We start from the raw sequence: 27903 nt of genomic DNA on the forward strand, positions 1-27903 counted from the left end.
CCATGCTCAGTAAATCTCTAATTCAGTTGTCTGCTGAGTGCGTGGGGCTGTGCTCCCTCCATGTTAGTTGTTTGGCCTGAGGCAACCCAGTCCTGGAGTCTACAGGCTCTGTGGTAGGGCTACTGTTGACCTCCAAAAAGGACTTAAGCCAACACATGCCTGCCAGGACTGCTGCTACCAGAGCCCCTGTCTTTCCTCCAGGCCACTTTTGATCCTCCCTCCATAGTTCAGTTCAGTTCAGTCACTAAGTTGTGTCTGACTCTTTGTGACCCCATGGACTGCAGCACACCAGGCTTCCCTGTCCATCACCAGCTCCCAGAGTTTGCTCAAACTCATGTCCATCCAGTCAGTGATGCCATCCAACCATCTCATCCTCTGTCATGCCCTTCTCCTGTGCTTTCAGTCTTTCCCAGCATGAGGGTCTTTTCCAGTGAGTCAGTTCTTCACATCAGGTGGCCAAAGTATTGGAGTTCCAGCTTCAGCATGAGTCCTTCCAATGAATATTCAAGACTGATTTCCATGAGGATTGACTGGTTTGATCTCCTTGCAGTCCAAGGGACTCTCAAGAGTCTTCTCCAACACTACAGTTCAAAAGCATCAATTCTTTGGCACTCAGCTTTCTTTATAGTCCAACTCTGACATCTATATATGACTATTGGAAAAACCATAACTTTGACAAGATGGACCTCTGTTGGCAAAGTAATGACTCTTTTTTAATATACTGTCTAGGTTGGTCATAGCTTTTCTTCCAAGGAGCAAACGTCTTTTAATTTCATGGCTGCAGTAACCATATGCAATGATTTTGGAGCCCAAGAAAATAAAGTCTGTCACTGTTTCCATTGTTTTCCCATCTATTTGCCATGAAGTCATGGGACCAGATGCCGTGTTCTTAGTTTTCTGAATGTTGAGTTTTAAGCCAACTTTTTCACTCTCCTCTTTCACTTTCATCAAGAGCCTCTTTAGTTCCTCTTCGCTTTCTGCCATAAGGCTGGTGTCATCTGTATGTCTGAGGTTATTGATATTTTTCCAAGCAATCTTGATTCCAGCTTGTGCTTCATCCAGTCTAGCATTTCCCATGATGTACTCTGCATATAAGTTACATAATCAGGGTGACAATATACAGCCTTGACATACTCCTTTCCCAGTTTTGAACCAGTCTGTTGTTCCATGTCCAGTTCTAACTGTTGCTTCTTGACCTGCATACAGATTTCTCAGGAGGCAGGTAAGGTGGTCTGGTATTCCCATCTCTTGAAAAACTTTCCACAGTTTGTTGTGATCCACAAAGTCAAAGGTTTTGGCATAGTCAATAAAGCACAAATAGATGTTTTTCTGGAACTCTCTTGCTTTTTTGATGATCCAGTGGATGTTGGCAATTTGATCTCTGGTTCCTCTGCTTTTTCTAAATCCAGCTTCAACATTTGTAAGTTCATAGTTCACATACTGTTGAAGCCTGGCTTGGAGAATTTTGAACATTACTTTGCTAGTGTGTGAAATGAGTACAATTATGCAGTAGTTTGAACATTCTTTGGCATTGCCTTTCTTTGGGACTGGAATGAAAACTGACATTTTCCAGCCCTGTGGCCACTGCTGCGTTTTCCAAATTTGCTGGCATATTGAGTTCAGCACTTTAATAGCATCAACTTTTTCTCCCTCCACAGGAGATCCTCAAAGACTCGCAAGTAGGTATGGCTCATTCTCTTGTGGGGTCAGTGCTCCTTTCCCCTGGGTCCTGGTGCACACAAGGTTTGTGCCTGCCAAGAATCTCTGTTTCCCCCAGTCCTGTGGAAGCTCTATAATCAAATCCTGCTGTGCTTCAGATTCCTTGGGGATTTCCAGTCCCTTTGCTGGATCCCCAGGTTGGGAAGTCTGATGTGGGCCCTAGAACCCTCACAACAATGGGAGAACTACTTTGCTATCCTTGTTCTCCAGTTTGTGAGTTGCCCACTCAGCAGGTTTGGTATCTGATTTTATTGTGATTGCACCCCTCCTACCATCTTGTGGCTTCTCCTTTGTCCCTGGATGTGTGGTATCTTTTTGTGGTGGGTTCCAACATCCTCCTGTGGATGGTTGTTCAGCAGCTAGCTGCAATTTTGGTGTTCTCACAGGAGATAAGCACACATCCTTCTACTCCACGATAAATGACGTGGGGAACATGGCTCTCTGGTTTCAGCAAATTGATTTGGGAAGTCATGTTATCAGGACACAAGAAAAATGTGGGTTCCTGGTATTCAGACATTAAAGAGTCCACCTGCTAATGCCCGAGACCCGGGTTCGATTCCTAGGTTTAGAATATCCCATAGAGAAGGGAATGGCTGCCCACTCCAATATTCTTGCCTGAAGAATTTCATGGACAGAGTAACCTAGTGGGCTACAGTCTATGGGGTCACAAAGAGTCAGACACGACTGAGCGATTAACACTTAAGATTTTATTCTGGAAAACATCAAAACTGTACAAAAGTCAGACATCATGAACATTTACTTCCTATCATGCAACTTCAACAATATTCAATTCATAGTCTTTCTTGTTTCATCTTTGCCCTCACCCCTTCTATGCCTGCGTGGATTATTTTGAAGTAAATCCAAGACACATCACTTTATCATAAATACTCTATTTTCTTTTTGGCTGCAAGTTGCAGCTTATGAGATCTTAGGTCCCAATTAGGGATCAAACCTGGGCCCCAAAGCACTGGGTCCTAACCTAAAACTGCCACAGAATTCCTTCATCATAAGTACTCTTATAGATACTCTTAAAGGATAAAGACTGTTTTTTTAACACTTTCACAGAGCACATTATAACACAAAAAATTAATTTTTACAGTATCATTAACTACAGTCAGTGTTTAAACTTACATTATTGTCAGTCTTTGTTTAAACAATTGTTTTGCTCAAATTAGTTTCCAAATAAGGTCAACATATTGCATTTGATTATTTTGTCTCTTAATCTTTTTTAACCTATAGGTTTTCCCTCAATTTTTTCTTTGCATTTTATTTATTGAAGAAACCAGGTTGTTTGTTTGAAGAGCTTCCACATACAGGATCTTTATGACTGAATTTTTGTAATTTAACTTGTTCTTCTCTCCCCTATAGTTCTTATAATCTGATAGAGCTAGAGGTTTGATTAGATTTAGGTGTGCTTTCTTTAAAATAATTCCTCACAGGTGGAGCTATTTACTTCTTATTCATCTCATCAGGAGAATAGAAAAATTCTAGTTCATAACATCAACTACTTTGCATCACTATCTCTTTTTTAAAATATATTTGTTTACTGCTTGCTTCTGCATCACATATACTAAATGTTTAATTTTTTGGCTGCACTGGGTCTTAGTTAGGGCATGAGGGATCTAGTTCTCTGACCAGGGACTGAACCCATGCTCTCTGCATTAGGAGCATGGAATCTTAGCCACTAGACCACCAGAGAAGCCCCTATGATCTTTTTTTGATTTGGTTCAGGGATCATCAGACTGGTCCATCCAATATAAAGTTCTCCATCCCAGCTTTCCACCTACTGGAAAGCTATTTACCTATTACCTGTTGGTGATACTGCCTAATGGTGATATTTGATTAAGGGCTACAAAATTGTGATATTTTAATTCTGTTGTCTCTTCTGCCTTTGATTAACTGGAATTATCTAATAAACAAGAAACTTCCCTCATCAACTCTATGGTATCCTGAAGTACAACTTATATGGAAAATGCAGGATTGATTCTTTCCTTTTATTGACCATGAACATGGTATTTTGGAATGAATTCATTATCTAGCATCTTCTACAGGTGACCAATGAATTATTTTAAGTACTGTTAAGTATTAAACTTAAGCCTTTTAAAAATGTATTCAATTAATTTCAATACATTAGAGTCACTCTCCCTTTTGAGTTCAAATTGTTCCATATTTGCCCTTTAGATTGACTCCTTGGTCATTTAAACATGACTCTAGACACTTCCCTGGTGGTTCAGTGGCTGGGGCTCCATGCTTCCTTTGCAGGGGTCATGGATTTGACCCTGGGTCAGGGAACTAGGATCCCACATGCCATAGGACATGACCAAAAAATTTTTAATTAATTTTAAAAACTTAAAAAGCAAACAAAAAAAGTGACTCTAGTAGTCTTAAACAGCTGCCTTGTATAACAAGAAGTTCCAATCTCAACTCTAAATTTTTAGTCCAAATCTTGAATCAGCCATTTCTTCAAGGAGTAATTGTTCCTTTCAATGGAACATGGTATTTAAAAGCTACAATTTGGACACTCAGAGTGAGCATTGCTACTGGGCTGTTCATTTTTTTCTAGGCCATCTTGATGGATAGAGCTAGAAAATTTTAAAGAAAAAATATATCATGGATTTATACTAATTTGCATTCATTTTTGAGGTTACAGAGTTTTTATTTAATTTCTTTTATTTTAACCTGAAAATCAAAGGACTTAACATTCACTACTTATTTGCTTTATCTTTAAATATATAGATAATAGTTTCAGAGTAAAAATATCAATATTATCAATAATATAATTACTAAATACTGTTTAAGATTTTTATGCAGTCCTTTCTGTCCTTAGAATGCCTTCTACTAGGAATGAAAAAGCAAATTGTGGTTTAAAGCCATTTGAAATAATTTCTTTCTGTGTAGTTCAGCCAACAACTCAATATATAACTGAGTCCATTTTTTTTTTCCATTTTGATTCTATTTTTAGAGATTTAAATTTCTTCTTACTTGCTCTAATGAAGCAAGCTCCCATGTTACATGCCACCCTATAGCATATAACAGAAGCAGAAGATATTAAGAAGAGGTGGCAAGAATACACAGAAGAACTATACAAAAAAGATCTTCATGACCCAGATAACCACGATGGTGTGATCACTCACCTAGAGCCAGACATCTTGGAGTGCTAAGTCAAGTGGGCCTTAGGAAGCATCACTACAAACAAAGCTAGTGGAGGGGATGGAATTCCAGCCAAGCTACTTCAAATCCTAAAAGATAATGCTGTTAAAGTGCTGCACTCAATATGCCAGAAAATTTGGAAAACTCAGCAGTGGCCACAGGACTGGTAAAGGTCAGATTTCATTCCAATCCCAAAGAAGGACAATGGCAAAGAATGTTCAAACTACTGCGTAATTGTACTCATCTCACATGCTAGCAAAGTAATGCTCAAAATTCTCCAAGCCAGGCTTCAAAAGTACATGAACCAAGAACTTTCAGATGTACAAGTTGCATTTAGAAAGGTAGAGGAATCAGAGGTCAAATCACCAACATCTGTTGGATCACAGAAAAAGCAAGAGAATGCCAGAAAAACATCTACTTCTGCTTCACTGACTACGCTAAAGCCTTTGACTGTATGGATCACAACAAACTGGAAAATGCTTAAAGAGATGGGAATACTGGACCACCTTACCTGCTTCCTGCAAAACCTGTATGCAGGTCAAGAAGCAACAGTTAGAACTAGACATGGAACAACAGAGACATGGAACAACAGACTGGTTCAAAATTGGGAAAGGAGTACACCAAGGCTGTATATTGTCACCCTGCTTATTTAACATATGCAGAGTACATCATGCAAAATGCTGGGCTGGATGAAGCACAAGCTGGAATCAAGACTGCTGGGAGAAATATCAATAACCTTAGAAATCCAGATGACACCACCCTCATAGCAGAAAGTGAAGAGGAACTAAAGAGGCTCTTGATGAAAGTGAAAGAGGAGAGTGAAAAAGATGGCTTAAAATTCAACATTCAGAAAACTAAGATCATGGCATCCAGTCCCATCACTTCATGGCAAATAGATGGGGAAATAGTGACAGACTTTATTTTCTTGGGCTCCAAAATCACTGCAGATGGTGACTGCAGCCATGAAATTAAAAGATGCTTGCTTCTTGGAAGCAAACCTAGACAGCATATTAAAAAGCAGAGACATTACTTTGTGGACAAAGGTCTATATAGTCAAATGGCACCCCACTCCAGTACTCTTGCCTGGAAAATCCCATGGATGGAGGAGCCTGGTAGGCTGCAGTCCATGGGGTCGCTAAGAGTCGGACAGGACTAAGTGACTTCACTTTCATGCATTGGAGAAGGAAATGGCAACCCACTCCAGCGTTCTTGCCCGGAGAATCCCAGGGATGGGGAGCCTGGTGGCTGCCGTCTATGGGGTCGCACAGAGTCGGACACGACTGAAGTGACTTAGCAGTAGCAGCAAGGATGTGAGAATTGGACCATAAAGAAAGCTGAGCGCCAAAGAATTGATGCTTTTGAACTGTGGTGTTGGAGAAGACTCTTCCCTTGGACTGCAAGGAGATCAAACCAGTCAATCCTCATGGAAATCAGTCCTGAATATTCATTGGAAGGACTGATGCTGAAGCTGAAGTTCCAATACTTTGGTTTCCTGACAGGAAGAGCTGACTCATTAGAAAAGACCCTATGCTGGGAAAGATTGAAGACAGGAGAAGGGGATGACAGAGGATAAGATGGTTGATGGCATCACCAACTCAATGGACATGAGTTTGAGCAAGCTCCAGGAGATGATGAAGGACAGGGAAGCCTGGCAGGCTGCAGTCCATGGAGTTGCACAGAGTCGGACATGACTGAGAGACTGAACAATAATAATGGATCAACCCATGTGGTAAGGGACTGAGCACCACCTCTGGTCAACAGCCAAAAAAGAAGTGCAGCCCTCAGAGCAACAATTCAATGAGGAACTAAACCCTGCAACAACTACATGAGTAAGCTTGAAAGTGATCCTCCCCAAACTGAGCCTTGAGATAGCTGCAGCTCTGGCCAGCACCTTGACTGCAGCCTTGTAAGAGACCCTGAGCCAGAGGACCCATCAAACCTGCACCTGAAATCTTAACCCACAGAATCTGAGATACTAAATGTGTTGTTTTAAGCTATAAAGTTTTGGAATAATTTCTCTTGCAGCATTAGTTAATGAGTACACCTCCATAGCAGTTGTGTTATGTATACTTAGCTTTTAGATGAGTAGGCAAAGTAGAGTGTTGCTTAATCAATAAATGATGAGGTCAGTTGACCAATGGTCTTGAGTAGCATTGTGTGTGGGGGCCTCTGGCTTTGCCCTCTTCTCCATTTCATTAGTGATTTGGTGGCTTATCCTACAGATGGTGGAGAAAAATCCAGAATCAGAGGGCCCTCAACCAACTGAAACAATGACCAAATTGTTTTGATTGTTGCATGAGCTAAATTCAACTCAACAAAGACTCATTAAGTTTGGTAACAATAGTTTGTGGAGCACTACAGGGAGCTGTAGAAAAGGCCAGAGGCCAAAAGGCCCTGCACCCCAACTGCTATGAAAAGGACTTCAGAGAACATCTGCAGCCCCAGGCCAAAGATAGGATTAAGTCAGGGCTACCAAATAGCACAGAAGTACAAGAGAGAGGCCAGGAGTGATGTCTATCAATCCCCTTAAAAATGAAACAGAATTGCAAGGGATTGAAGGACATTATCAATTGTTGCTCTTTTGTCCTAAGTCACAAAAGTCTTCTTAGAAATGCAGTGACTCAATGAGTCAGCACTTGCTTTTAAGAAGATCCCCAAAGGATCTGTATCTCTAATGAAGTTTGAGAAACTCTGGCCTATATAACTCAGTATAATTTGGAATTTTTTATCTCACGTTTTTAAATTGAAATATAGTTGATTCACAATGTGTTCATTTCTTCTGTACAGCAAAGTGACTCACTTATACACATATATACATTCTTTTTTGTATTCTTTTCCATCATGGTTTATCCCAAGATATTGAATATAGTTCTCTGTGCTATACAGTAGGACCTGGTTGTTTATCCATTCTACATGTAACAGTTTGCATCTACTATTTCATACATAAATTTTATTTTAGATTCCACGTATAAGTGATATCATGTGGTATTAGTCTTTCTCTTTCTCTAGCTGTGGAATTTTTTTTATTTATTTATTTTTTGGCCATGTCATGCAGCTTATGGGATCTTAGTTCCCTAACCAGAGATTGAAACTAGACCATGGCCATGAAAAGCTGGGATCCATGAGGCTACCAGGGAAATCTCTGGAATTTAAACTTTTTACTGTGAGCACATATTCATGCATTACCTGTGTAATTAGAAGATGATTTAAAGAGACTGGATTATGGGATTCCCCTGGTGGTCCAGTGGTTAAGAATCCACCTGCCAGTGCAGACACAAAAATGTAATCGTCGGTCCAGGAAGATCCCACACGCCACATGCTGCAGAGCAACTAAGCCTGTGCACCACAACTACCGAGCCCTTGTGCTGCAGCTACTGAAGCCCGAGCACCTAGAGCCCATGCTCTGCAACGAGAAGCCACTGCAGTGAGAAGCCACTCACTGCAACTAAAGAGTAGTCCCCTACTCACAACTAGAGCAAGCCTGCGTGCAGCAATGAAGACCCAGCACAGCCAAAATTAATAAATACACTCTACGGACTCAACATTAAATATAAATAGATAAATAAAGACACTAGATTATAACGAAGGTGAAAATCCTGAGGAGAGACTGACCCCCTCCACCCCTGGCCTGCACTGGGTGGGAAGGAAGGAGTCTACTGAGGCCAGAAGGTGAGGGCCACATGTAAGGAACAGAGGTGCTTGTCTCCTGAGGAGAGATTCTTGAAAGTGAAGGCAGGAGGGAAATGGCGGGGGGTCCTGAACAAGCCCCCTAGATTTAAAGTTTTGTTTACATTCACTGCAGAAGCCTCGCTTGAAGCAGCTATCTGGCCAGGGTAGATCCTCAGAACCGTGGGCTTGAATAAAGAAAATGTTAAAGGATCTTAAGTCATAGAGGTAATAATAGCTGAATTTCTGCAAACATGTGCCCATCATTCTAAAGACATTGTCCTGACAGCAAGCAGGGAAAAAAGCATTCTTTCAATAATTACCACATTTTCTCTCTTTTCTGATTCCTTTGGACAGGTCTCCTGCAAGAAGCTCATTTCCGGCTGCATGTGATAATGAAAGGATTTTTCTTTCTTCTGATGTTAAATACAAGTAAATTGATTAAATAGGAAACAGCATCTGATTGCTAGGAAGTCAGCGATTCAGACAGTAGGGCATTGGCACCTGGGGATGGGGAAGGGGGACACAACAGGGGAAGCCAGGACAGCCCGGCTGTGCCAAGGACACACTCAAGGGCTGATGGGACTGAGCTCTGCAGGAGAGAGAATTTGCCATCACCTGGTCTAGCCCCACAGTTTATGGATCCAGGGAGGAAAGAGATGCCAGAAGTTGGCTGTGGACCCAAAACTAGAACACAGGGCTCCTTCCCTTCTTCATCTTTCTCAACACCCACCCCCCATTTTCTCTCTCCACCACCACCCTTCTGGCTGCTTCCCCCACCGCCTCCCTTCTTTTTCTGAGTACCCTTTTCAGCATGTATATTTTACTTCAATAAAAAGCTGTGGGGTTGAAGGGGTATTTTGGTTTTGTTGCTGTTTTTAAAGAAACAGCATTGAGTAAGTGAAAGGAAGATATTCAATGTAAGTTTTCAAAACACAGGCAGGAAGATGAGAATTTGCTCTGAAGAATCTGAATTAAGCCACGAGAATTAGGAAGGCTAATAACTGAGAGGGATCTATTCAAAGAAAACTTTCAATAGGAGCTGGGCTTTAAGCTAGGCCTTAAAGAAAACAACTTTAGTGGGTGCAGTAGATAAGCAATGAATTGGAGCACAGTCCTCCAGCCTTATCTTCACAGGCAGTACCATTGACCTCAGGGAGGGATGGGGAGCTGGATAAAGTGTGTATGTGTCCATTCCCATCCTATTCCAGCAGTTCTTTCCCTCTAAGAGACTGAATACACAAAAGGACTGTGGCCAGACCATATATGACCATAGAACTCTCTGCAGTAATCAGCCTGGAAAGCCAGACCACTTCTGCAGCAATCATCCCAGAATCATCAGGTCTTGGATAAAGTGTGCCACCTTCTTCCCAATCCACAACCACCTCTTCCCTCTTTTCCAATTCAGGACCAACCAGAGGAAGCCAAATATGCTCACCAACAAATCATAATAAGATGCCTCTCTTCTAGTTAGCCAACCTCCAGTGTCCCAGGCAAACAACCTCCTGTTATAGCACTTCTGAAGCCTTCCCTTTCTTTCACTCACCATGTTTTCCTAGTCCCTGCCTGTCTTTGATTCCCTCCCTGCCAAATGCAAATGATGGTAGGTGCTTTTGCAAGCTCAGAATGAACAGCCTCTGTTTATTCTCACTTGGATGACCTTGGTTTACCTCCATTATCTCTAACAGCGAGTCTGGACTCAAACTCAAAGTACTCATGAAAGCTGACTCCCAAATCAAATGTAACAAAGATAAACTTTCAATGCCATAGATCAGTTTTATTTCTGTATTTTTTATAGGAATAGAATCACATATTCCATTCCATTCCAGTCAGTATACTGACTTCTTTCTCAGTATCATGTCTGTAAGATATATCCATGCTGTGTGTAGCAATATTTTCATTCAAACTCATTGTTAAAAGACACTTGCTCCTTGGAAGAAAAGCTATTACATTACTTTGCTGACAAAGGTCCATATCATCAAAGCTATGGTTTTTCCAGTAGTCATGTATGGATGTGAGAATCGGACTATAAATAAGGCTGAGCATCGAAGAATTGATGCTTTTGAGCTGTGGTGTTGCAGAAGACTCTTGAGAGTCCCTTGCATTGCAAGGAGATCCAACCAGTCCATCCTAAAGGAAATCAACCCTGAATATTCATTGGAAGGACTGATGGTGAAGCTGAAGCTCCTTGGCCACCTGATACGAAGAACTGACTCATTAGAAAAGACCCTGATGCTGGGAAAGATTGAAGGTGGGAGGAGAAGAGGACAAGAGAGGACAAGATGGTTGGGTGTCATCACCGACTCGATGGATATGAGTTTGAGCAAGCTCCAGGAGATGGTGAAAGACAGGGGAGCCTAGCATGCAGCAGTCCTTAGGGTGGCAGAGTCGGAAAAGACCGAGTGAATGAACAACAACAATATTCTGCTATATGACTTAACCCCAACTTATATATGCATTCTACTATGGATAGGCCTTGTGGATCGGTTCCAGTTTGAGGCTATTATGAACAGTGCAGTTAGAAAAATTCTTGCACATATCTTGGTAGACATGAGCTCTTGTTTCTGTCATGTATACACCCAAGGTAGAATTGCTGGGTCGTAAGTTATACATGTGTTTAGCTTTAGTAGATACTGCCAATTTTCCAACAGGTTTTACTAACTTACATTCCTCCTAAAGTTTAAGAAATTGCTCTGTATTTCCATCAACATGTGATCTTTTATTTTTTCAGCTGTGCTGGGTCTTCGTTCCTTTGCACAGGCTTTCTCCAGCTGTCAGGAGCAGGGGCTCACTGAGGTGCACAGGCTTATCTTGGTAGCTTCTTTTGTGGAGCACAGGCTCTAGGTGCACAGGCTCAGAAGTTGTGGCACACGGGCTTAGTTGCTCTGTGGCATGTGGGATCTTCCTGGACTAGGAACCCATGTGCCCTGCATTGGTAGGTGGATTCTTAACCACTGGACTATCAGGGAGGTCCTCATCAACACTTGATCTTGTCAGACACTTTCATTTTAGCCTTTCTGGTAGGTGTCTGTAAACTTAAAATTTTTCTTGTTCCCTAGAGGCTCTAAGTTTTACTGTTTTCCTGGATTTCATTGTTGTAATTGTTAATAGCACATGACAGTAAAGAATCTGCCTGCAGTGCAGGAGACCCAGGTTCAATCCCTGGGTTGGGAAGATCCCCTGGAGAAGGAAATGGCAACCCACTCCAGTATCCTTGGCCTGGAAAATCTCATGGACAGAGGATCCTTGTGGGCTGCAGTCCATGAGGTCACAAAGAGTAGGGCACGACTGAGTGACTAACATACATACATAATCAAAACAACATTTTTCTCGCCCTCTATCCCACTCTTGCTCATGCTTTTAAGCCACTCACAATTAAATTGAAGACAGTAAGTGATAGAAGGGGGCACTGAAGGTAGGCTTTTTGCTTTATTACTATGTGTCTCCAAGGCCTATCCTCATACTCTGCACTCAGTAGGAGCAAAATAAATATTTGTTGTAAATACATGGAAAAAAAAATGACATGAAAGCCTATTTGTCTCCACCATACTTCCTGGCCTCTGAAGGGTACAATTGACTTACTCAATTTAGGCCTTCGACCTGGCACACGGGAATCCTTTAACAACATCTATTAAACCAAACTGGCCTCCAGAGGACCGGCTTGTGCCTGCTGCCTCGCCTCATGCAGCCTCAGGCCATTGAGTCTGGACACACATATGATTATATTCATATTGTCACAAATCCCCGAGACTATATTAAATTATATATTGAATATTATTATACTATTAGTGCAAGTAGCAGTTCTTGGAACACCAGGAAGAGATGTGTGAAATCTCACCTGAAATGGGGCCCCAGGTTCTGACACCTGATCAGCTGAGGGTCAGGGGCATGGAAAACATCCAACTCAGGCTCAGGGGCCAGTTTTCCCTTGTACTGTCCTCTCTGACCCTTCCTCCCTCTCGGTCTTGCAGATCAGCTATAAATTGGGTCACAATTATATCCCCCTTCATAGGGTCATTGCGAGGACTAAACAAGTTAATCCATGTAAGGCACTTTGCCTAGCACCTGGCATGCAACAAGGTATGGGGAAGTGGCAGCCCTTTTTATTTTTGCTGTTGTTAACAGCAACAGCAGCAGGAGTGAGGAATGCTGAGTGACCATGCCTTGCACCAAATGTGAACTTCATGACCCTGGGCTATAGGGAAAGGGCAGAAAGGGGAGCACAAGGGAGCATGTGCTTTTCACCCATAATGAGTTATCACAGCATAGATTAGCCCGGGGATCCTGAACACTACCATAGTGCACTGGTAGGAAGCAAGGAACCTTAAGGCCTGAATGACTCCATCCCAAGGAGACTCCTATAAGATCAGGAGCCATGCTGTGAAGTTTGAATCTGGCCAAGGATGGGACTTTCTGCCAGATGGAAGGGCTCTGTGAAAGCCTAATGGAGACCCCTAATGCAATGGAGCAAATTGCCATTGGACACACCCATTGGTCCCCACCTCTCTGGGGCAGTAGCCAAACACCTTCAAGGAGCTTGTCAGTGAAGGAAATTCCTCTGGTTATCTCCTCCTAAGACAGAGAACCAGTGCTGCCCATACTCTGAACTGGTTCAAAAGGGATGTCACCTACTGAGGCTAAGAAGACAAGTGGAGAATGCCTTGGGAAAAAAATTTTTACAAGAGGGCCTTGGCTACAAAACCTCCTGTCCTAAGTCTTCCCCTTGACTTTCTGAACTCTTCACTTTCTGACTTACAAAAAGAACTTGTACAAAAAACGAGGGATCAGGCAGGGATGAACAAGACAGGAGTCATAATTTTTTTTTTTTGGCCTTACCCCACGGCATGTGGGGGCTTCCCTGGTGGCTCAGTTGGTAAAGAATCCACCTGCAATGCAGGAGACCCAGGTTTGATCCCTGGGTGGGGAAGATCCCCTGGAGAAGGAAATGGCAACCCACTCCAGTATTCTTGCCTGGAAAATCCCAGGGACAGAGGAGCCTGGCAGGCTACAGTCCATGGGGTCACAAGAGTTGGACACGACTGAAGCAACAGTACATAGCACAATGGGCATATGGAGGGGAGGAGTAATTATTCTATTTTCTATACTTCTGTGTGTCCTTAAAAGTTTTCCACAATAAAAAAGTTTCATAAAATAGACTATGAATAACCCAAGGCCTGAAAAAGTAAAGGGCATACTGCTCTCTGACTAGAAATTCCCCTGAATCAACTAAATCTGAGCATGTCCAACCAAGGAAACAAGGTGAGAATGTGGTATTAGCCTGCTTCCAGTGGGTCATCAAGCGAAGTTGGCAGGTGTTTCCCAGGGCAAGAGAAGCAGTGGTGACTCTTAGGCTTTGAAGGAAATGCTTCAACAGGGGAGAGAAAAGATGGAGAGAGATTTATATGCAGATACCTATTGCCAAGTCTGCCCTAAGTGCTTAGGGCCCTCTGACCTCACCCCTGCTTTTACCCCAAGGTGAAGGTACTTTCCCATCTCCAAGTATAGGTGACTAGACCCCTGTCCGGGGGTAAGGTCCTTCCTCACTCCCTTCGCATCATCCAGGCCACGGTGACCTGCCTGGGTTTCCCTCCTACATGCAATCTCCTGCAACTGAAACCATATTCCAAACCCAGGACTCTTAAGATCTGACGCATCTCATCAACTACCCCAAGCCCTCTCCTTGCCAACAGCCAATCCCAATCCTGCCTGAAGTTGGCATTTTAGTTACAACAGCCAAAATAGGAATGCTACACAATGCAGGCTAAGTCAGGGCTTCTGGGCAGCATAATTTGAAAAGTGCCAGGACAGTCCCTGAAGGTTTCCTACACACCTTATCTACAGATCTCTCCAAAACAGCTGGTCACTCTGTTTGAAATCCTGCAATTTAAGAAGCATTCTTTGGGTTTACAAACTGCTTTCTGGAGATACTTTTTTCCAAAGCTATCTTGGGAGGATAACACATTAAAACCAATACCTGTTCATGAATTGTTCACTGATCTAGGTACCCAGGAAGAAGGAGCCCAGAAGGCTGGTTAAGAGTAAAGGTGACACGTAGTGGTCGCAGACAGCTTCACTAGGGACCATTCCTGGCTTCAGGGTACAGGTGGTTCAGTCTGGAGAGAGGGCTGAAGATAAGTTCAGAGGCAGAGGTAGAAGCCATTAGGTTGCTGAACTCCCTGAGGGCAGTACAAAGAAAGACTGTAGTAGCCAAAGCAGGGTGCAGGACTCTGCAGACTGACAGCTTGGGGGTGGGCCACAGTGACCCCCTAACTCTTATGTCTCCCTAGAGCTCTAGTCCCTATCCCTTCCAGAGCCCAGAAATGAAGGTAGCTCCTGAGGCTCCTGTGCCTGGCCCTTGTCCAGCAATGGCTGCCTGGAAAGCACCCACAAGGATATCCTTCAATCCATCTGGCTGCTGCAGGGGGCACCCTAGCCCCAACCCTGCACAGATGCCCCAGTAGACATGTCTCCCTCCTCACTCCCCAACAATCCCCAATGCATGGAACAAAGTAAGGGATAAATATGAAAGGGGCATAGGCAGGAGGGGCTGGGTCTGCTTCTAAATGTGTGGTTAAGTGCTCCAGCCCCTCCACATTTGAATAGTGACAAAACCAACATGCATGCAAACTTCAGTAAGTAAAATGCCAGGAACCATTCTAAGGTTTATACAGATAAACTAATTTAATCCTCACAATATTAGGACATGTATATCTATATAATTTTACTATTCATACCAATTATACAGGTGAGAAAACGGAGGCATAGAGAGATTAACTCCTTGCCCAAGAGCACAGAGTTAGTAAGAGACAGAACAGGGCCTAACTTACCCTACACTGCAGCAGTGCATACTTAAACCCACTGGGCACTCTGCCTCTCATGCCCTCATCTCTACCTGGCTAGGCAGGGAAAGGTGAGGGGAGCATTTAGCAGCCTCCTGCTTTGGACCACGCACTTGACAAAGATCCATAGGCTCCAATCTCAGGAGAATTCAGTGAAGGATGAGATGCAATCCTCATTGTCCACATGTGTAAGCAAGACCAGAGAAGTCTGATTATCTGCCAAGGCCACACAGCCCACAAAGAGGTGGAGCTGAAATCCAAACCTTGGCCTGAGCTCTGTCCTGCACGTTCTCCCTCTCCAACCCCCATAGGGAGCTGAAGAGAACAGAGACTGGGATGAGGAGGCTGGAGAGGGGCTCTTTAGGTGCTCCTCACGTCTAGCACATGATCAGGCTTCCCATGGGGGTCCGTGGGACTCTCTGGACCTCCTCCCATCCTTGTGTGGTAGGGAGGGGAACCAGACAGACAGGGGACTAAGTCCTTAAAAATGAGTAGCAGCTCCCTACTGCTCTGCAGGGGGCTACTGGGCCACTGGGGGCTACAGCGATGTCCCCTACCCCATCTATTGGTTGCAGGGACCAGGCAGGATGGGGAAGGTTTCTGACCCACTGTGGTCCCCAGTGGCACCTCCTGATCCTTGCACTTGGGTAAAGAGGGATAAGGCCTAGACAGGAGCACCTTCTCCAGGGATTAAGGGCAACAACCAGATGGCCAGCTGGGTGAGGACTGGAGCACCAGGAGCAGCCCAGGGACCGGTAAGCCAAGGATGGTGGGGGAGCCACCAAGGGCATGAGATGGGACAGAAATACTGCCCCCAAGGACTAGGCCTGTGGCCCCCTGCCTCCCATCTGACCCAGCTTCTGCCAGCCCTGAAAAAAGGGTCAAGGATGGTGAGACAGCTCGGCTCTGTGACTCAGGCAGATGTACCATGGGAAAGAGAGAAGATGAACAGCAAGAAGGACCCAGGAGCTTCACTGGGGTAGGCGCCGCCGGTACAGTGAAGCCAGGAGCACTAGAAGTGCCCCGGCCATGGCCACCCCGAGCCACGAAGCCCAGGGCATGGTCCTGACCACAGGCAATTCCTTCAGTTCATCCTCTTCCGGGGTAGTGTATGTCCCGGGGCTGTCCCCCAGGAGGGAGGTGCTGGGGTTCTCATGGATCCTAATGGTGTCTTCCGACACATACTCATTCTCCTCGGGGGCATTGTCAGGCCCTATGCCCAAGGAGTTACTGTGGCTGATGGCGAGATCCGCGGAGCAGACTGAGAACGGCTGGCTGTCCATCCTAGATACCAGCCTGCCAGGCTTGCTCAGCTCCAGCTCTGAGCCACAGCAGTCAGAGCTGCTGTCTGGCCAGAGTGATGTGCCTCCAGTGGCAGTGCCTGTGGGCACTGGTGATGCTGGAGTCTCCTGGGAAAGAAAGGAGGAACTAGAGGGACTGAGGATGGTAGGGTACAAGCCAGGTTGGGTAGCCCCACTCCCAGGACAGGCCAAAAACTGACACCCCAACCCCTCAGTAGCCAGCCCACAGTGCCAAAAGGCAATCGTCTCTTGGGGACTCAACTCACTGATGGTGCAGGAAGACAGTTGGGGAAGAGGGGACTAAGGCCTTGCAGGAGCATCAGTGGTGAGACTTCCTCCAGGGCTGAGAGCTCTACTCACTGGCCTGCTTCTGAGCTCACTTCTACCCCCAGGGAACCGTTGGTCATGTGTGGTCTACTCTACTTTGACTTTCTGCCTGGGCTTGATGGCCATGAAGCAGCCACAGGGTCAGAGGTTGGGCCATAGACTTGGTTCCGCCAGGCAGACAGCAGCAGTAGGGTTAGATAAGCAGGCTCAGAGGCAACTGTGGAGGCTACTAGGTCAGAGTAGATGGGCCGGGACTAGAGTTTATAAAACCTTGGTCATGGGGGGGCAAGCCAGATATCCCAGCAGTGAAGAGCAAGGTGTTGAGGCAAATAGGAATGTTTCTTCATCTGCAAAATAACACTGCTGAGTTTAAAGGGGAGCCATGAGCTCTAAATGGGTTAATGCACATAACCAGCAGAGGTGGTCTAGCAAGCCTGACCCTCCTGAACCATCCACACTTGATTATTATTATTCTAAAGAATAGGGTGTTAGGTCTGGATGAGATTGGGTCTCAGTTCTCCCTATTCCCTCAAAAAGCAGGATTTTTTGATCCTGATCCCCGGATCAGCCCTGGATCAGGCTGGAGTCAGAATGGAGACTGAGAGGGGCTGGAGGGAATGGCTTGGATCACTGCTAGGAGGGGTAAGAACTCACCTTCACGAGTCTATTGCTGCTCCTGATGGTGAGCCTTGTGTTGGCAGGCACCTTACTGGGCACTGTGCTTGCAGGTATCCTGTGGTCAGGTATCCCACTAGTAGGCACTTTGGGTGGCACCATGCCAGAACGCACTGAGTTGATGGGCAATCTGGATGGTGCTAGATTGGTGGGCACTGCACCAGGGGGCTTCAAGCTGGTGGGCAACTTGGAAGGCACTGAGCTGCCAAATGCTGAGTTGGTGGGCACCCTGGAGGGCACTGTGCTGGCAGCCATAGGGTTGTTGGGCACCCCTGCCCCACTGGAGCAGATGGTACCTTCAGTCTGGTCACCAGCACCTCCTGCAGAGGTCAAGCCAGTGGAGGAGGAGGAGGTGCCAACAGATGGAGCTGACACCGGGGGTCCAGGCAAGCGGCTTGCCCTGGGGGTAGAACGGGCCAAGGGCTGGAAGGAGACAGTCGGAGACACAGGCCCACGGAGTGATGTGGAACTGGAGACCACGCCTGCAGTTGGTGAAAGAAAATGAGAAACACAAACCCACGGGAGTGTTATCCTTGGATCAGAGGGATAGAGAAGGGTCTCTCTGTCCCAACTCACACCATCCCTACTGCATCCAACCTCCCACCCACGGAGGAGTCTCCAGTCCCTTTAGTCACTGATCCCAGGGCTGAAGGCATAATGGTTGCAGACAAATCCTTGGTCCTGTCCCTCCTCGGTCTCTGACCTGTTGTCTCGCAAGAGCAAAGTGATCCCTCCCTCTAACAGGGTCTAGGAGCCTGAAAATCATTATTAGTTTTCCTCTCTGTATTTTTTTCTCCTGCCTGGGACACCCTCCTTTCTCTTGTCGGCCTCTTTCAACCTCTCCTTAGACTAGCAGAATCCTGGATGTTTCTCCCATTGCCATCTTTCTTCTCAGCAGGAACAATCAGAGGCCAGGGCAAGGGGCAGCAGGATGGCTCAAGCAGAAGAGCTCACCCCAGTCATATGGCACCAGAGGCCCATATGGTGCCCCCCTTCTAGGAGGCCTGAGGGCTTGCGGGTGCGGGGACAAAACCATCCCTGGGAAGAGGGCCTGAACTGGGGGAAGCAGGAGGGAGTAGGTGGTGATAGTCCATAAAGGCAGTTATATAAGGATTTGCCACGGAACTCTGAAAACACACATGCCAGGCCCTACATCTGACAAAGGTCAGGGGTGATTCTGATGTCCACCCCACCCCTACCCCAAATCTACCACCATAACGTCTCATGGGACCTGTGTCCATACTTCTACTGAAATCAAAGTGCCCTTTGTCTCCCTGGTCCACAGCAATATTTTCTGAAAAGGTGTTTCACAGCAGGCTGGCGCTGCCAAGTGCAAAAGGATGCTTGAGATAGAGTGACAGGAGCATGGAACACTAAGGATGGCTTCTCTGAACCTTTAACTTCTCGTGTGCCTTGTGGCTGTTCCATGGGCACTGGGGGCTGGCTGGGTACCAATGTTATGTGGAACTCAATTTAGGAAATATGCCAGCCTTAAAGATCAGAGTAGACAGTATTAGACTCCTGAGACGTCTGATGTGAGGGTCCAGGCACTTGAATGATGAAGAATATACTTCCTCTGGAGATTGAAATGTTTGAGTGATTTGCTGGGAGCTGGAGACCCCTTTGGGATGGGGTAATGCTCCCTGCCAACAGCTGGCCCAGCCCTGTACTCTCCTTACACTGTCCTCTAGGTCCTGGCGCATCCCTTATATAGTCCCTTAGGCATAGTGCAGACATGGCCCTAATTCACTTCTACCTGTATCCATGCCCTCTGCAATGTGACCTTATCAGTCCTCTCATCGAGGGATGGAGTTTATCTTTCTACTCCTTGATGCTGGGCTGGCCTGGTAATTTGCTTTATCCCACAGAAAGAAGCAGGAAGAAAACCGCATCAGTTTTGAACCTATGACCCAGGAGTCCTCTCTCCCTCTCTCAGAACAGAGCTCGGCTCAGGTATATGAAATGGGCTTGTTTACTGGGAGACGAGAGGTTCATGGAAGAGAACCGAGATGCTCCAGCCAAGAGCCATAAACAACTTATATGTAAACTGATGTGTATACAAGAGGGAATTCAGCCCAGCCGAGCCAGCCCAAATTGCTGACCCACACAATCACGAGCTGAATAAACAGTTGTTATTTTAAGCTACCAAATTCTGAGACTGTATGTTACAAGCAGATACTAATCAATATGTCCTCTGAGGAAGGTTGCTCCCTGGGGAATACCACCTTTGCCTCCTGTCCAAGAAAGCCAGAGGGATAACCCTCTTACCCTCACTGGGAGGTCAGAAAGGCACTATAATTTCAGAGTCCGTGCATACCTGCTGTGTGGGTATTGCCCAGTTCTGTGTCTTGCTCCTGATGTACACTGGAGGTCAGAGTGCTGAGGGCCACCGTGTCAGACAAGGGCTCCAGGGGGCCACCCAGCCTCTTCAGGACAGCCCCAGAATGGGATGCTTGTGGGGCTTTCTCTGAATTCTGCAAGAGGGAATATAGGAATAAGGCAGTCGCTTCTTCCAGGAGCTGGCAAAGGGCAACTTATGCTTGAGACAGCTCCTACAGGCCACAGTCCATGCCACAGAGCACAGGACCAAGGAAGCCTTTACCTCGGCCTTGGCCATTGCCAGAACATCTGTCTACAGGTGACTGTGAATCTCCTTCATAGAAAATCATCGTACGGGAGAGTCTCTACTCATCTGTCTGGCCCTAAAGAAAAGTCTCCCTCTCTGGGGCCACTGCACAGACCCTTTCTCAGGCTTCAAGTTCATGATTTGGTGTCTCCTGGACATCTAACTGCCCAGTCATCATATCCCAATAGAATCAGACATATTTCCCCAAAACTTGGCTTTACTGGTGATGATTACAGCTCCAACTATCCATCTCTTACCCCACCACCTCCTGCTCCCTCACTCCCCCCTATCCGGTCATACCCTGATCCCTTGACTCAGCTCAACATCTCAAATGGACCATTGCAAAGACCTCAAAATTGTGACCTCACAGCTGACTGATGACAGAGGGGTGAGGCTGCCATGTGGTGAAGACCTGGTCAACAGTCTGGCAGCTGGTCTGGGGCAGATGCACATTGTTCTGAGCAGAGTTTAGGCAGGATCTGTGAGGGGCTTCCAGAAGGCTGGGTGGGCAGAAGCAAAAAGACAGGAACACAAAAGCAAGAGGTGTGTGGACGCACCTCTCCCAGGGACTCTGGTGGCTGGGTATCCTGGACAGGCATAGGGTAACTTGGCTCGTACTCTGTGTGGCCATTGTCAGGGATGCTGGGGGCCACAGCAGGTGTGGAGGGCCTTGGAATCTCAGCAGGAATTGATGGTGGCTCCAGTGGGGCTGGAGGGTGGTTTGGACTCCCTGAAGGATAAAGATAAAGTAAAGTCAAGGAGGAACTGGAGACTCTCAGGGACAGGAGAGGCCTGGGTGCTCCCAGGTCATGGTTATCAGTTTCCCCACAGCATCAACAGCTACCCTGAGGTGGAAGGCATCCCTCAGGGGAGACCCGTGTCACCAAGTGGAAGGCAGGTACTAGAGGGAGAGTGGAGATGGAGAGGGCAAGGAGTGGTAGAGGCAGGAGACGGGAGAGCGCGGGGGGCGCCTCAGAAGCCTCTCACCACCCTGCCTGTATCAGCAGTCACCACTTCTCTGTCCCCAGGCATTCTGGACACAGTGGCTTTCTTCTCCTCCTTGTGGGTGGCTTTCACCACTAACTGACCCTTGACCTAAAGCTGCTTCCTTAACCCCTCCCCTTGGCCCCCACCAACCATGCCTGGTCCTACCACAGCTGTTTGTGTCTGGGGAAATCACAAATTGTTAATCTCCACAAATGAAGAGATGAGTTAGGAAGGAAGGAAAGAAGTGGGGTGGGGAGAAAGAAAGGCAAACATGGTGATATTTTTAAGGATGTGGATCTGAGTAGTGTGTCAGGAATTGTCTCTATCTGAAATATAGACAGGTCTTGTGTGAGTTTTCTTCCTGCCTCAGGCCCTGAGACCCTGGCCCCAGTGGACCCCCTCTGAGTACTTGGCTTGGCAGGGAGCACTGAGAGCGCAAGGAGGGATAGTGGGGCAACTGGGGGTTGGAGGGAGTGGGTGGTTAGGAGGCTCTAGGGGAAACGAGGGGGAGGGGAGGAGATGAGGGGAAAGGAAGGAAAAAGCCCATGAGGAGGAAAGCAGAGACAGTCATGGGATGGGGAGAGAAGAGATGAATAGAGAGAAGGAAGGTGAACACGGGAGAGGAGACAGGAGGAAGTGAGAAAAGCGTAGCAGGCAAACATCATAGCTGCAAAAATTAGAGGAGGCTGCATTTGCTGGGCACGTGGAAGGTGCCAGCTCCTGCTAAGTGCTCAACATGTCATCATCCTGTGGTTTTCACAGCAGCCCTACAAGCTAGACGTTGGCATTAGTCCCATTTTACAGAGAAGACTGAGACTTAGGGAATGAAGAGGCTTGGTCAAAGGGTTAATAAAGATTAATAAGTCGCTAAGTAGGGATCTACACTCAGGTTTGCCCACTGCCCAGGAGTGATGGGAGAGAGGGTGACAGAGGAAGACAGCAGGTATAGGGTAAGGGGAGAGGGACAGCAAAGGCCAGGGGAATCAGAGAGGAGTTCCAGAAGAAGGGCCAGGGCAGGTGGCTCACGTGGCAGGTTGCTTTGGTAGACATGGGCCACTTCATCAGCGAGAACAGTGTGCTCACAGGCCCTCAGTGCCCGGATGAAGGAATCCACCCAGCCGTTCCTCCGCCGAAGACTGTCGAAGAGGTTCCAGAGGGTGCCCTGGTTCCCCCAGCGGTCAAAGTGGGCCCGAAGTCGGTCCTGAAAGACACAGCCCCGCCACCCAGATCAAGTCAGGTAGCCCTGACCCCCTCCCACAGCTACAAGTGGAGGTACCTAGAAAGCTACAAGAGGGAGGCAGCCATCTGAAGCTGGGTCAGAGCCCAGGACAAGGCCAGAGTTTTGAGCCCAAGTTCCCAGATCCAGGAAATAGGTCTTTACTGTGTCCCAGGCTCTCTTCTCAGGGCTTTGCGTGAATTGTCTTATTTAATGCTATTATTATCCCTACTCAACTGATGAGGAAACTTGAGGCTTAGCACATACAAACAAGTGACCAGATAACAGAAATCCACAGAATACATTTACAGCAGAACTAAATGATAAGGAATTCCTGCAAACACCAAAATACAAGAGAAAGGAGCCAAACTCCACCAGCCACAAACTCAAATACCACCAGCATCTGCATGCAGGAAGCTGAAGGAGGCCTCGGGGTTCAATGTGGAGACAGCTAAAACTGGGAGGGGCTGGGCTCACCTCACTAGGAGCCCGCAGAAGTGCCAAAAGGGCTAGCACCATCTGGCTCCCAAGGACTCTGAAAGCTGAGCCCTGGGACTCTGCCAGAATGGGTCCCATGACCAGGAGAAAGGAATTGAGACTAAGCAGGAAGAAGGACAAGAGATGGAGAAGGTTCCAGTGAAAGCGAGTAAGGGGCCCCGAGCCCAGAAATCTCAGTGCTATATTTTGGAGCACTATACCAAAACAACACAAGAACCTCAGTGGGGTTGGAAAGGACACCCCGAGCCACACGTCATTCTGAATGTTAGAAAACTGTCAACAATGGGAAGCAGGATACAGACGACAGAGAAGGAAGGAGTTGGTCCTGGCCTGGGAGAAGCTCTGAATTCCACAACCCTGCCCCCAGTCAGTGCCTGGCTGTCGGGCCCTGGCTTACCTGGTCATTTATTGTGAGGCAGGACAGGTGAGGCAGAATATCCAGAACATGAATATTGCAAAAATTGCTGTGATTGTAGCGGATATACTCATAAGTTTTGTCCTCGGCAAACGTCATCACTGTCTGGGTTCTGAACTGGCCCATGAAGGGTGAATGGACTGAGAGGAATAAAGGCTGGAAGAAAGCAGAGCATTCATGGCAACCAGGTTGGGGGTAGGGTTGGACAAAAGGCAATTCTTTCTTTTCCACCTCTTTGGAACATTCACTTTCTTAATCATCCTACTTTATTGCTTATTTTTATTTGGCTGCGTCAGATCTTAGTAACAGCATGTGGGATCTTAGTTCCCCAACAAGGGATAAAACCCGTGAGCCCTGCATTGGAAGGCAGAATCTTAACCACTGGACCACCAAGGAAGTCGCCATCCTACTTTATTATTGTCTTAGTATCAGAGGCCCTCAATGAATTTACTTAAAAACAAACTGATAGGGGAAAAAAAAATCAGATTCAGAAGACCTAGGGCCCAATTCTGCCCATCAGGTTGGTCAGTGTTTGGGAAGAGCTCTGGCTCCTGCCTCATCATCCCCAGGTCTGAATGTGCCCCCAGCTGCTGATAGCAACAGAGCTGCTTCTTTGGAGAATACTGAGAGGGAAGGGGAAGACAGGGAGGAGGGGAAAGAAATGGGGCGGGGGGGGGGGGAGAGGATCGGAGAACAAGGCACCCAACATAATAATGGGATCAGGCCTATTCCTACCGTGAAGAAAATGCAGTACCAAAGAATTAAGGGGGCTTGCTAGTTAGTAGAAGAACAAAGAACTGAGATCTTTAGGATCTGGGATCAGGTTCTTCCCAGAACTTGACTGCAGGCCCACCATTACATTAAAACTTGCCACGTACATATTTTCAGGGTAGGAGGCTAAGTTCCATTCCTGAGTGTGACTCCAGGAAAGTTATCAGCCTTTCCCAGGTTTATCCTCACCCCTAAAATGGCTCAAGAGGTTGTTCTGAAAATACAGTAGTTCAGTCTTATAAGCCTGAAATTTTAAAATGCCCCAGGGACTTCCCTGGCATAACAGTGGTTAAGACTCCATGCCTCCATTGCAGGGGTCACTGGTGGGAACAAAGATTTCATACGCCACAGGGCGTGGCCACACACACACACACACACACACACATGTGCTCCAAATACAATCAATCGCTGCTGGTTGCTTATGTAGCGCTCACCACAATTTTCAATTTTAGATCTGTTTGTTTGCTTGCTCCCTTTTTTAAAAAAATTTTCTATTTTATTTATTTTTGCTCCTCCAAGCAGCATCAGGGATCTCAGTTCCCCAACTAGGATCCAACCTGCGTCCCCTACAGTGGTAGGAGTCTTAACCATTGGGCCACCAGGGAAGTGCCTGCTTGTTTCTTATTTGTCTTTCTTATGGGAGAGAGCTGCAAGGAATAAGACAGACAATATCTCTGCCATGGAATGGGACAGACAAATCAGTAAAAATATACATAAATAAGGATTTCAGTTAGCAATAAAGGTTATAGAGAAAATAAAGCAGATGAGACAGTCCCTGAAGATGGGGATGCTTCTTGAACTGGAGTGGGGAAGGAAGCCTTTTTGAATTGACATTTGAGCTGAATGGTTCTTGGCCGCAGTATTTTGGGCATAGGACACAGCAAGTTAGAAGTCCTAAGGTGGGAACAAGCTTGACATGTTTAAAGAATAGAAAGTAGACTGGAGTTGTCCAGGTTTAGAAAGCGAGGGGGAGGGGCAGATATCAAGGTCAAGAAGGTTGGGAAGGACTGCTGATGTAGGACATTATAGGAAAGGACTTTGTGTTTTATTTGGAGTGAAACAGGGAGCCGTTGGAGGGTTCTAAGCAGGAAAAGGAGAGGATTTGATTATGTTAAAGACTTCTATGGTGGTTTTAAGGACCCTGAGCTGTGGCGGGATCATGATGGAAGCAGGGAGACAAGTCAGGAGGTCACAGCATGACAGGTATGGCCAGGATGATAACCATGTAGGTGGTGACAGGTGACTGGATTCTGATATTTTGTGGATATGGGAGGTGAAGCAGAGAGAGGAATCAAGGATTACTCCTTAGGCACTGGGTGGATGGAGGGTGTCACTTAGCAAGCCAGAAAATCCGGGGGAGAAGCAGTGGTGTAGAGAAGACTTCAGAACTCCATTTTCAACAAGTGAAGCTTGAGATGCTATCAGATATTCAAAGGGGTTTTCAGGGAGAGAAGTGGGCAGAGGATAGAGGGGGAGACTGGAGTCGAAACATGGGTGTCAAGCTTGGTGAGACCTCTAGGAGACAGTGTTGCAAAATAGAGAGTGCCCAAAAGTTGCTGAGGCTCCCAGTCCCCTGCCCCGTGGGAAATGGTGCAGATGTCCTGCCTACCTGCTGCCCACTGGCCCCATGGCCGCATGCTGCATGACTTCCTTTGCCAACCACAAGTGCTATACCTCTTGTGGGGCGAGAACCAACAACAGAAGTCAAGAGGATCAGGGAGCTCTGAGCCTTCAAGAGAGGAACAGAGAACTCTGTAGTGGTGACCAGATCCCTTCTTCCCTCCCACAGGATCCAGGGAGGCCCCAGGAGAGAGTCAGGTGATACATTCTTCTGCATTCCAACCTCAGCCCTCAAGGCATAGAGTTTGGAAAGTATGGATGTATAAAACAGTCTCAACCAAAAAAAAAGGAAGCTCGTATTTGTTCACACTTACTGAAGGTCTACTATAGGTAAAGTGAAAGTGAAAGTCACTCAGTCATGTCTGACTCTTTGCGACCCCGTGGACTATACAGCCCATGGAATTCTCCAGGCCAGAATACTGGAGTGGGTAGCCTTTCCCTTCTCCAGGGGATCTTCCCAACCCAGGGATTGAACCCAGGTCTCCCGCACTGCAGGCAGATTCTTTACCAGCTGAGCCACAAGGGAAGCCCAAGAACACTGGAGTGGGTAGCCTATCCTTTCTCCAGTGGATCTTCCCCACTCAGGAATCCAACCGGGGTCTCCTGCATTACAGACGGATTCTTTACCAACTGAGCTATCACGTAAGCCCTCTACTATAGGCAGGCACACCCTAATTTCTTTAATTAATTCTTGCCATAATCCTAAGAGGAGAAGTGATGCCAAGTTGTCCAGCTGACCTGTGGCCTAACAGAATTGGAACCCAGGACTTGCTGCCTCATTGCATGTCTCACCATACGTCTTGAGGGCAGAGACCTCTGTGGCAAGTGAGACTCACACAGCCCCCTGCCTTCAAGCCCTCAGAGAGGCGAAGGACACGGCCTGGGTGAGGAGAGGTCGCTGAGTGACAGTGTGCCTAAGACGCAATATTTAGTCCCTTATCTTGTGAGAAATGGAAGTCTTTCGGCCAGGTCTGAGGACGTTTTAGCCCTGCCCTCCACAGGTGCCAGTTCTCAGGTCCTTCCAGATGTTTTTGAGTCCTCAAAATAAGGATGTCAGTTTTGTTTTTTCCAAAGTTTTCCTGGCACCTCCTTCCGGGTCTCAGAGAAGATTGTGCTTGGAGTGTTCTGGAGTGTTCCTGACCGCCGCCGCTAGGAGGGCACCAGAGTCTCAGAGAGCACCCCCCGCACCCCCCACCCCGCCCCCGATCCCGGAAGGGACGAGGCCTCACAACCTCTGCTCGGAATCCAGAATTCCTGGGCCAGGGTCAGGTCCGCCGAGGGCCAAGAGGCTGTTCTAAGGTGTCATCTCCGAGAACAGCCAAGACCCGGGGAGGGCAGCAGTCGCGACCGCTGAGACTGGCGCACCGGGGCTAGGCCTCGCCTTGGGGTCACCCTGGGCCTGCGGATGGCTGGAGGAACTCAGTAACCACAGCCCGTCTCCTTCCGGCCCAACTTTCCCTACAGCCCGGGCAGACGTCCGCGCCACCCACCTCCAGAGCCCCGGGTGCTGGATGCGGCACGCGGAGCTCTCGCTGCCGCGAACCCCGCTGTGCATTAGGACCCGCTGTTTCCAGTACCCCCGCGCCCTAAGCCTCTTGAGCCCCGACGGACTCCGAGTCCCACTCGGCTTCTGCGCCGCGGACCACCTCTCCGAAAGGCGTCCGTGCTCCCTGAGCCCAGAGGACCGAGCTCCTGAGTCGGCGATCTTACCTTGGGTAGCCGCGACCCGGCGACCTGCCTTCAGCTGGGCCTGCTGGGAACCTTCCCCCGCTGGGAGGGAGGAGAGAGGCCAGGACGGCGCGGCCATTGGCCAGACGCGGGGGCGGGGCTTCGCGGCCTGCTGTCGCGGATGGTCAGCATGGGCCGGCACTTGACCTCGCTTGGCAAGCCTGGCGGCGCTGGGCCTGGGATCGGAACTGACCTGGTTTTCTACTGCGTGATCGGAGGGGAAGATGATCTCTCCTTCTTTCGAGCAACTTCCAGGGGGAAGTCTAGGGTCTGGCTAGAAACCAAGTAGAAACCGAGCTGGGCTCAGTCCCAACGCTTCCTACACGAACCTACCCTCCTCCGAGGAATAACGAGGGTTGAGGGCT

General features: G+C 47.2%; 1 protein-coding gene across 12 annotated transcripts; it reads right to left on the reverse strand.

Moving 5' to 3' along the window:
• Positions 1 to 2406: 2406 nt before the first annotated feature.
• On the reverse strand, positions 2407 to 27643 carry MAVS (mitochondrial antiviral signaling protein). 12 transcript variants are annotated; one of them, XR_011466516.1, is made up of 9 exons: positions 27521 to 27643; positions 23402 to 23575; positions 22317 to 22491; positions 20861 to 21033; positions 19995 to 20151; positions 17657 to 18159; positions 14510 to 16783; positions 8859 to 8951; positions 2407 to 8129 (listed from the first exon to the last, which is right to left on the reverse strand). XR_011466516.1 is itself a non-coding variant. In XM_070381276.1 (8 exons), the coding sequence occupies exons 1-8, from the start codon at positions 26025 to 26027 to the stop codon at positions 8118 to 8120; spliced, it is 1515 nt and encodes a 504-aa protein (XP_070237377.1). In that variant the 5' UTR covers positions 26028 to 26078; the 3' UTR covers positions 2407 to 8117. The 12 variants fall into 12 exon arrangements, 5 of the variants coding, with proteins under 5 accessions (XP_070237377.1, XP_070237376.1, XP_070237375.1 ...); XR_011466517.1 differs by lacking the exon at positions 27521 to 27643 and adding an exon at positions 27301 to 27460; XR_011466519.1 differs by lacking the exons at positions 14510 to 16783; positions 27521 to 27643 and adding an exon at positions 25800 to 26078 and having other exon boundaries at positions 2407 to 7085; positions 8056 to 8129.
• Between the last annotated feature and the right edge of the window lie 260 nt (positions 27644 to 27903).

Source organism: Bos mutus, chromosome 13 (genome assembly GCF_027580195.1).
Source record: "Bos mutus isolate GX-2022 chromosome 13, NWIPB_WYAK_1.1, whole genome shotgun sequence".
Lineage (NCBI taxonomy): Eukaryota > Metazoa > Chordata > Mammalia > Artiodactyla > Bovidae > Bos > Bos mutus.

What these genes read in the sequence shown, in the direction of transcription:
- MAVS (XM_014477646.2), bottom strand. Translation starts at nt 26,027, where the DNA reads ATGCAGAAGAATGTATCACCTGACTCTCTCCTGGGGCCTCCCTGGATC. An exon ending in GCCTCACAATAAATGACCAG is followed by an intron (nt 22,492 to 23,401) that starts GTAAGCCAGGGC and finishes TGTGTCTTTCAG; the next exon opens with GACCGACTTCGGGCCCACTT. An exon ending in CTACCAAAGCAACCTGCCAC is followed by an intron (nt 21,034 to 22,316) that starts GTGAGCCACCTG and finishes TTTATCCTTCAG; the next exon opens with GGAGTCCAAACCACCCTCCA.